Source organism: Triticum urartu, chromosome 2A (genome assembly GCF_056163025.1).
Source record: "Triticum urartu cultivar PI428250 chromosome 2A, HENAU_Tu73, whole genome shotgun sequence".
NCBI lineage: Eukaryota > Viridiplantae > Streptophyta > Magnoliopsida > Poales > Poaceae > Triticum > Triticum urartu.
In genome coordinates, this window is record NC_141874.1 from 209,887,738 (window position 1) to 209,897,088 (window position 9,351).

Consider the following 9,351-nt stretch of genomic DNA (forward strand, 5'->3'; position numbering starts at 1 on the left):
GACATGGCGTAGTCTGTGTGTTATAGGGTGTGTGGGCGGGTGTCGCTCCCACCACACGTGTGGGCGTTATCAGCGTCCTAAAATTTTCACTAGACCAAAATTACACTTTTATAAAAGGGAAAAGCTTACCGTCATCCGGCGGATCGCAGCGACAGCGTTTGCCACCTCCCTTGCATGACACGCGTCCAGCGAGGGCATAACGCCAAACGCGCTTCTGCAACAGAGCTATGTTTCTGAAACATATGCGGTGCTGCAATGGTCTACGGTGAGTCATGTTTTACAACAAAACATCTGTCGTGAAAATTTTCTGCAACCAGACCTCGGTTGCAAAAGAAATTAGAACAAAACCTCGATTGCAAATTTTTTTGCAACAAAATAGCTGTTGTAAAAAATTTCTGCAACAAGACCTATGTTTCAGAAATAATTCTGCAACAAGCCCCATGTTGCAGTGGTGAAGACACGCTCGCTCGCTAGATATGGCAAATCCGACGGCTCGCGACCCGGCTGATCTCGGCGGACGCGTAGCATTGCCTTAGGTTGGTTGTAGTGGAGAGTATCATATACTAGTATCATGCATATGATACTAGTCTATGATACTACATCACTAATGCATAGTATCATATGTTGGTATTATAGATGACTACATTTATTGCCATGCATGACACAAAGTAGCATATCATTTAATATGATACGGTATCATGATATGATACTCAAGCCTCTCTTTCTTCATTTAATCCTATGTCACCTCATCAAAATTGCTTAGTTGGCATGCATGATACTATCTATGATACTCTTATTGCGGGCAGCCTAAATTGATTCTAAATTTTATAAATCGATCAGGACCTAATAAAATCTTACCAATCTATCGAGACCTAGATGGACCCCACAAGAGATATACTACCACATGGGTGATTTCTAAACAATTCCGTCCGTGGGTGCCCACAAAAAATCCAGCAGTATATATGACAGAAGCGAAGCTGTACTGTGAACATCATCTTCTCTCCATGCTCGCGGGCAGAGAGAGAATCTAATCTTTGGTCCTCAACAAAAAGAGCAAAGCGACGGTCCTTTCCCTCCGGTTCCTCGTTTTTGTAGTATTCCGCCATTCAATTCTCCGCCTTCCCGAGGGACTACCATAACTCACTCAGAAACAACAAAAGAGAAGACATACTCCTGCGGGAAGAAGCGTGCACGCCGAACGTCGTCACCAAGGCATGGGGGACGCCGCCTCCAACCATCCCGTAAGTCTCTTCCCGTCAAATCTTCTGCCCGTCAATCGGCTCTAGTCGCCGCACGGTGTTCTTGCTTGCCCCGGCCAACTGGAAGCGATTTGGATCTTCGCATGAATCGCTTGCCCTTTTTAGGCTGTGATGAATATCTCTTTGTTTGATTTGATTGAAGAACTTCGGTTTCATCGCCGGTAGATAGGTTCTTGCTTACAGGACAATAACACTTCTGTTCCTTTTCTAGGTTCTTGCGCAGTCGAGCTCCGACGCCGGCCGCGGCGCCGCGACCGGTGGGTTCATCTCCCTCGACGTGGCCGCCCTCTCGTCGCTCGCCGGCGACGGCCCGGAAACGACGCCGGCAGCGCCGCCGGCCTCGACCCCGAGGACACCTGTAAGTCTGTTGGAGGCTGGCCGGCGGACGACGGCGATATGCGCGTCCAGATTTCTTTAGGCCGTCGTCCTAGTGTTTGATACTATCCCTATCTCTAATCGTGCTGTGAACGGAACAGAGGGTGGTGAGGTCGCTCTCGCGGAAGGGGTCAGAAAGGAAGCAGGCCGACGGCGACGCCGCCACTGGCACCATAGGTTAGCCTGCCCAGTTGATAATCTGCCTTCGCATTTCGGACCAAAAATTATTATTTTTTCTTTTTGTATTTCACGAAATTACGACTCAATTGCTACCTTGTATAGCTTATTAAGTGACTAGTGACCAGTGACACTGACGTTAACCGCACAGTTTCGAGTTCTGACAACGAACGGACGGGACCGGTGGCTTGTTAGTAGGCGCTGATGAGACGTTCGGTTTGATCCGTTTGTGTGCAGGAGGCGGGGTAGGGACGGGCGAGAGGCCGCCGCTGTCCCCGCTCTTGGTCCATGTGGCGGCCGCCGACGAGATGCTGAACGGGCACCGGCTGGTGAACACGCCGGGGGGCGCCGGCACGCCGGGAGGGAAGTCCAGGCGGCTGGGGCGGCGTCCGGCGCCGTGGCTGGATCCCCGAAGGGTCGTCTTCCTCTTCGCCACGCTGTAAGAATCTTCTTCCCCTTCCCTTGGTTTAGTTTTTTGTGATGCTTAGATCCAATCACTGAACCAGCCGGCAGCAGAGTGTCAAAAGTGTCGACTAGAACTAGGCAGTGTTGCAGGCTCCTCCCCTCCGTAGTACGCACACGTTTCACTTGGTGAAATGAAATCTATTCTCCGGACATGTTAGGCGACGTAGGGGTGATGGATCAGTGGCAGTACGCTCTCATTTGTCGTCGCCGCTGGCGACTTTTTGGCCCCAAAACCCGCCGTGCTTCGTTGCCATTCATGGACAACACGAACCATCATTAGGCGGAGCTGTTAAGCATTCAGTGAGTGTACCTTGCAAGTTCACTGGCAGTTGTAATACGCAAAGCGAATCCTGTTGGCGTCTTGTGGCGGCTTAGCAGCAGACAGTGGTAGCTAGCACATCAACCGGACCTAGCAATAGCAAATGCAACTAATCGATCTGACGCGACGGCTCTCCTCCAGCTTGAGGAAGGGAGCCGATGGTGGGATCATTATCGGCAATAATTCGCAGCGTCTAGGACGGTTCCGTCGCGACCGGTGATGGTGCACCTCCTGCGTGCGTGGCGTGCGGAAATCCCGCGCAACAACGGCCGTGGTTTCTCGTTGCCAAGTCCCCGTTGCACAACTGGTTGGCACCTTCGCCTTCGCCACGGTGATCGAGAGACGAGAGGACGATTGACCAACAACCAGCCAATTTAGTACTCCTACTACTAGTATTTTTAGAAGGATGCCGATAGATTATAAAAGTTACAAGGCACCTTAAAAATAGTCTGAAATGTCTAAAACCATCGTCCACTACTACAACCGCCAGAACAAGCCGTGAAGGCATTGCTCTCGCCGCTTCCCTACAAAGCCGGCTTGTCCTTGTTGATGACAACAGGGAAGTCTCTATGCATGTGTCCCAAAGAATCGATACCCTGGAGCCGCCATCATCACTGTTGAACCCTTTAATAGATTTGAATTACCTCACACCAAATATTGCCATCACACACAACGAGAAATTCCAACCTCGACGCCCCAAGGAGACTATAGAAATCTATGTTGCCCAGACGGACAAACTTGAGGAGGATCGAGCCCGAAAGATAAATTTGAGGAAGAAGCGCTGCCCATGCAGAGACTAAAAAAATCCAAACTAAACTACTAGGCAGAACCGGATCCTAGAAGGGAGTGTTCGCCCCAGCCGTCGAGGAGAAGGGGAGAAAAGGTTCCGTTGATCTGGAGTAGCCTAGTTTAGTACTATTTGTTTCTGATTTGGCTTTAATTCATCCACTTGTGGTAGTAGTGTTTGCACCCAGAGCAGAGCAGTGATAAAAAAAACAAAAGGATGTCAGGAGTACAGTTTCATTGGTCAGCAGGTCCTCTCCAGTGATAATCTCTGAACTCCAACTGATTTTTCCTTCTTGTTTATGCAGGTCCAGCGTGGGGACCTTGATTCTGCTCTACTTCACCCTTTCCATGAACAAGATGGACAGCGCCGGAAGCGGCACGGGAGCCGACAGCGATGCACGGTGAAACACCAGCCTCATAGCGCAAAGAGATTTTCGCGTGTTCATCGCAGGGCCGGGTTTTCAACGTGTGATCTGTAGAGATTGTGACGGGGACTGATATTTACCAGAATTCGGGTGAAAATCGTGTGGTGATATGAGAAGGCACAGCAGAATACATAGCAGACGGTAGAGAAAAGATTAGGCCGGTTGAGGTCCTGATGGAGAAGTTTGTGATGGCAGTCCTCCCTTTCTATTCTGGTTTCTTCTGTTATTCCCCCCTTTTTTCTGTTCTCATTGCTCAAAAGAAAGAATACAAGTAGCTTTGGTGCGACTGCGATAGGGTTTTCTCTCTTACACATACTGCAAACATAAGCATACACAAATATACACTGGTGTTTTTGGAATAATTGTCTTTGCCTGGGTCATTTCTAGAAGAGGTTGTACATGACATGAGTGCTTGACTTGAAAGGAAAACTAAACCAATGAACAACCAACACATGACAGCACAGGCTATGATTATTTAAAAGAAGAGCAGTTTTAACATGGCCGCTCTTACCTTCTATCCACAATGACTCTAGTCTAACCGCGGAGTTGGGACACACAACAAGTACCGAATAGTAGGCTACTAGGCTCTATAGTTTCTGATTTCGCCTCGCTGCTGCAGAAGCAGAACACGTTCATACGTCCATGGCCAATACTTTTTCAGGTTCAACAGGAGTGTTGACCTTCTCTGACAGAGAATCATAGACTCGAATTGGAGCCACCCTGCAAGAACACAAAGCATATTCCTTGAGATATTCATTTCAACACATAGTCGTGATGCTATGAAAACATCTTGGAGCATATCCAGGATATTTCAGAAAGAAAACATGTAGTTGGACAGCTTGAAACCATTTTGCACGATACAAAGAGAGCAAGAGGCAATTTATTGACGTAAGAGACTATCTTAAAAATTCAATTTAACTTTGTAGTACCAAACAGAAACAAGATAACAAGAACAAAAACAATGATTATGTGAGAACCGAGCGTCACTCGTTGGCTAGCAGTGTGTGTGTGCACTCGCAGCCCACCCGTGTTCGAGTCCCGGACTCTGCGCAGTGTGCTCGTGATTGCTCCTCCTATCAAAATATGCCGCCAAGGGCTAGTACTGGCTGGTCTCGTTTTAAACAAGGATTGTGTAAGGACTATTCGTCAATTGAAAGTAGCGCCTTCCAAATTTATCTTCACTTTGTATAAAAAAGAAACAGGATATCAAGTACCAAACAATGATTATCTGATTAGTCTTTTAGTCAGCCCTTAAGCTGCTGCGGCTACCAAATAGCCAGACTCCTGATCAGCTCAACCAGACTTCTGTTACCACAGGTCTGGCTCAAGGTGGCCCTGGTCTGGCAGAGAAGCTACATTTTGGTTGAAGCACATCTCACCAGATATTTATTGTCTACTTTCAGCCACAAATCCATAAGATAAGATAAGTAGTTCAAAAGGCAACCACAAAGTAGAAGGCAGCATACTTCCAAAAAACAAGGGTTATCAAATTTGAACAACTCATAAATAAATAAATAAACAAAGTAAAGAAAGATCACAAGAAAAGAGTAAAAGTAGTGCTAGTGCATGATGTTGTTACTGAAATTGCTTTTAGATGGTCTTCCTATCGAATCTAAGAGTGAACACATCCTTGCGCAAATGAGTGATCAAGCTTAGGAGGACAAATCGTTGTGATGTCCCATGCACCCTGTCTATGCAGAGCTTTTTCAGGAGGATAAAGGACATTGTGGTCCACATCTAACCATTTTATACCCACGGAGAATCCTAGTTCTATGCAAGAAATGTATTACTCTGATTTTCATTTTTCTAACAATCTCAGTTCAACCTACAATTTACTTAACAAACTAAATAGTTCAATAACTGAAAATAATTTAAGGAACAAAAAACTAGAGAACGAATTATACATTTATTTCCTGCTGCGCTATACTGTGAACGCGTTATCTTTCAGATACAGAAGCCACCTAGAAGGTGGTCAGTGGTCACAGAAAGCAGGATGGTAAGAGCTAATAATAACATGGTCAGCTAAGGTACTGCTGACATGGCGCTTATCAATGCACACATACTTTACAAGGCGCGGTAGAATAGATAGAACATGGTGCTAGTACCGTTTTGATATGCGTGGCATGGAGCACTTCTGTTTCCTGTCATGATATATTCTAACAATGACAGCAGCTGTTTCCTCTACGGCTTTTCCAGTGACCTCTGCACGAAAAATATATGGTTATAACATGAGAAAAAACAAATTAGCTCTCCATAAAAGACGATGAAACTGATCTTACGGATCACTGGCCATGTTGGGTGCCGAACAAAAATTTGATTTGCATGGTCGAGCTCCTGCCTCACATGCTCCATTTCAGCATAATTGCTCTTCTGCCCATGAAATCCTAGAGTGCTTGCTCTCGTCTTTCTGATTGCCTGAAGAACCACGGGGTTTATCGTTAACCCAAAGATCTTATCCTGGTCGATCTCAAATAGGGCCTTTGGAAGATCAATACCCATCACAATTGGGACGTTTGCCACTTTGTACCCTTTTTGTGCTAGATAAATTGACAATGGTGTTTTCCCAGTACGTGAAACACCAACAAGCACAATGTGTGCACGGGCAAGGTTCTGTGGCTGAGCACCATCATCTTGTTTGATTGTAAAATCAATCGCTTCAATTCGTTGGAAGTAATCCTCAGAAAGTTGACCCTTTCGGCTAGCAGAGCTTCGTGAAATCCCAGATGGAGCAACACCAATATGAGAAGCTATGGCATCAATAGTAGGACGAAGAACATCGGTGGATGGAACACCCCATAAATCACAAGCCTTCTTAGTTGCCTCAGCCATTGAAGGATCGGCAAGGGTATATAGAAGCAATGCTCCTTCTTTTGCTGCTTGCCTTACTATCTCAATAAGGTTATCCATGTCATCAATCTAAAGAAAATTAGAAGCAATGTGTAAGAGATGCTGATTACTTCCGACAAGTGATGTGCAGTTAACTTTTTCTTAGCCCATGCTTGTGCTAAGCTTGGGTGAATAGTGTCAAATAACAGTTTCTGAACAAAGACTACAATCATGGTTTTCGAGTCGCGCGACTAGTCACGACTAGTCGTCGACTAGTCGATGAGTCGCAAAAAAATGTCGACTCAACTTAGTGTCGACTCGCGACTAGTTGCAACTGCAGGCTCGACCTTTTCCGAGTCGCTACCCCAGAAAGACTCATGACTACAATCAACTGACTGATTTTGTTCAATAAAATGAACCAATCCAAGCAAACACGTAAAACAAAATAGTATGGCCAACTGGCAATATTTTGACCATGTCAGACCATCTACCTGGTGTAAAGTGCGGCGAATATCAATTTGCACAAATAGAACATATAGATATGCATGAAGCAACTGTACAATTCTCAATTTGCACATGAACATTCAGCCTTATTCAACTGCACGGTCCGTTTTATTTCTTAAAATGTCAAAAAGATCTATTGCGTAATTCATCCGAAGTTTCTGTGAGGGATTTTTCCTCCATTGGAACATATGCGACTTTTCTTCTTAGTATTAGCGTATTTCATGGGCAATACCAACTTTTGCAGAGTAAGATTGATATTGTAGCTTTCATGCTCAAATACTCCCTCTGTAAAGAAATATAAGAGCGTTTCTGTGAGTGATCTAAACGCTCTTATATTTCTTTACAGATGGAGTGCATGATAGTGTCATGCTAACCCAAATAATCCCCCAGCACTGAAGTTCAGAGGCAAACCTTAAATGTAAAATGAACCAAAGTATCCCCAATTAAACCACTCTGACATTGCATAGCAAGCCACAGGGGAATACAAGCTACAGGTATTACAGTAATTCGTCTGAAAAGAGATAATTTCGGTGCACAAATTATGAAATTAACCACAAAGCAAAGTTGCAGGGCTGCCCTGGTATGCCCATAAAATGTTCGATTTCATCTCTAAACTTGAACTCTTCACACAAATTTACTGATGTAAATTCTCACACTTACCCCGTTATATTGAAAAGTAGAAACATCTGGCAAAGCAACTACTCAGGCTGGTTGTAATGGGGAGTATCATATACTAGTATCATGCATATGATACTAGTCTATGATACTACATCCGTAATGCATAGTATCAAATGTTGGTATCATAGAGGACTATATTTATTGCCATGCATGACACAAAGTAGCACATCATTTAATATGATATGATACTCAAGTCTCTCTTTCTTCATTTAATACTATGCCACCTCATCAAAATTGCTTAGTTAACATGCATGATACTATGTATGATACTCCCGTTACGGGCAGCCTTACGACGGTACAGTAATCAGTAGGAAACCGAAATCCCGAATTTCTAGCGAGACTACAGGCATTTCGTAAACCAGACATCGCACTGGAGCGCGGGGATCAAATCCAATGTCACGAATTGAGGTAATAAAGGGCAGCGAAAATGACGGATGTTTACCCCCGAGAATAGGTGGGTGCTTGTGGCGCAGCGTCGGTCCACGAGGCAGTGCTCGAATTGCCCGAGCACGGCATTCACCGAGTGCTCCAACGTCGAACCCGTCCCGTCCGACACCATGTAGATCGAGTTCCCCGCTGCCTCGCTCCCGACCCCGACCACCTCGTCACCATCATCGTCCTCCTCCTCCGTCGCCGCGGCCTCTTCCTCGGATGACGGCGGCGACTTGGTCCGCACCGAGAGCGCCGCGGTCGCCCGCATGGCCGGCAGCTCCAGCCTCCGCCCGGACCGGAGCGCGCGCGCGCGGGACCAGCGGCTCAGCTGCGAGCTCGCGCGCGAGCGCGGCTGGGAGGCGGAGGAGACCGCCGCCTCCTCTTGCCCGGGCGCGCCAGAGAGCTCTTGGTCCGGTCCCGCGCTTAGAGGCGGGCCGGTGGCGGTGTCGGGGAGGCATGAGGCGGCGGTGGGGGAGGGGCGGAGGCCGTGGGGCCGAGGGGAGGGCGGGAGGAGCACGGACGGCGTCGCCGCGCCGAGCTTGGCGCTCATCATGGGATCAGGCGATACACCTAGAACACTGAGCAGCGTGCGACGTGTGACCGAGAGGAATTGGGTTCGTTTTTCGCAACGTTTTTGCGTGCCGTGACGACTGACGCGGTGGTGTTTGGCATGGCTCCAGGTTTGGTTCGGTCTGCGAAAGACAACGGGCTGATGCCATGTCTGCCGCCAGCTGATTTGGACTTTTGGTGCAGAGATTGTTGGTCTTTTTTTCTTTTCTACTACTAGATCAAGTCTGGCTCATACATTAGCGTTTTTTTTTTGCTAAAAAACATAGCGTTTTCTTTTAACATTACAACTTCAGCGTTCACAACCTCCTGAATACAAGCAGGAATACAATTTTTTTGCGAATACGCAGGATGCGTATCATTTCCATTGATAGAGGGGTGAAAAATACATGGTAGCAACCATCATAGAGCATACACTAGGAGGCGCTTACGATGGTTCTAGTGAGCATCAAGAGAAGGGGTTGCTTTGATCCCCAAAGTGAGATTTCCCTAAAAGATTTCACAGTATCGTCCAATATCTTTATGTCCGGTTATGTAC

The 9,351-nt window shown here is 46.6% G+C and overlaps 2 protein-coding genes across 2 annotated transcripts; one reads left to right on the forward strand and one right to left on the reverse strand.

Moving 5' to 3' along the window:
• Nucleotides 1–984: 984 nt before the first annotated feature.
• Nucleotides 985–4,032, forward strand: LOC125536807 (uncharacterized). The gene is made up of 5 exons (XM_048700074.2): nucleotides 985–1,241; nucleotides 1,471–1,617; nucleotides 1,736–1,811; nucleotides 2,049–2,250; nucleotides 3,687–4,032. The coding sequence occupies exons 1-5, from the start codon at nucleotides 1,215–1,217 to the stop codon at nucleotides 3,784–3,786; spliced, it is 552 nt and encodes a 183-aa protein (XP_048556031.1). The 5' UTR covers nucleotides 985–1,214; the 3' UTR covers nucleotides 3,787–4,032.
• A 94-nt stretch (nucleotides 4,033–4,126) lies between these two features.
• LOC125536806 (putative pyruvate, phosphate dikinase regulatory protein, chloroplastic) lies at nucleotides 4,127–9,061 on the reverse strand. Its single transcript, XM_048700073.2, has 4 exons — nucleotides 8,257–9,061; nucleotides 6,086–6,722; nucleotides 5,912–6,008; nucleotides 4,127–4,526 (listed from the first exon to the last, which is right to left on the reverse strand). The coding sequence occupies exons 1-4, from the start codon at nucleotides 8,797–8,799 to the stop codon at nucleotides 4,439–4,441; spliced, it is 1,365 nt and encodes a 454-aa protein (XP_048556030.1). The 5' UTR covers nucleotides 8,800–9,061; the 3' UTR covers nucleotides 4,127–4,438.
• Between the last annotated feature and the right edge of the window lie 290 nt (nucleotides 9,062–9,351).

Bases quoted from the DNA above. Each gene is read 5' to 3' on its own strand.
- LOC125536806 (XM_048700073.2), bottom strand. From the start codon at position 8,799: ATGATGAGCGCCAAGCTCGGCGCGGCGACGCCGTCCGTGCTCCTCCCG. The intron at 6,009-6,085 runs GTAAGATCAGTT...TTTTTCGTGCAG, and splicing joins CCCAACATGGCCAGTGATCC to AGGTCACTGGAAAAGCCGTA. The intron at 4,527-5,911 runs GTACTAGCACCA...GTGTTCTTGCAG, and splicing joins ATGCCACGCATATCAAAACG to GGTGGCTCCAATTCGAGTCT.
- LOC125536807 (XM_048700074.2), top strand. From the start codon at position 1,215: ATGGGGGACGCCGCCTCCAACCATCCC. The intron at 1,242-1,470 runs GTAAGTCTCTTC...TTCCTTTTCTAG, and splicing joins ACGCCGCCTCCAACCATCCC to GTTCTTGCGCAGTCGAGCTC. The intron at 2,251-3,686 runs GTAAGAATCTTC...TTGTTTATGCAG, and splicing joins GTCTTCCTCTTCGCCACGCT to GTCCAGCGTGGGGACCTTGA.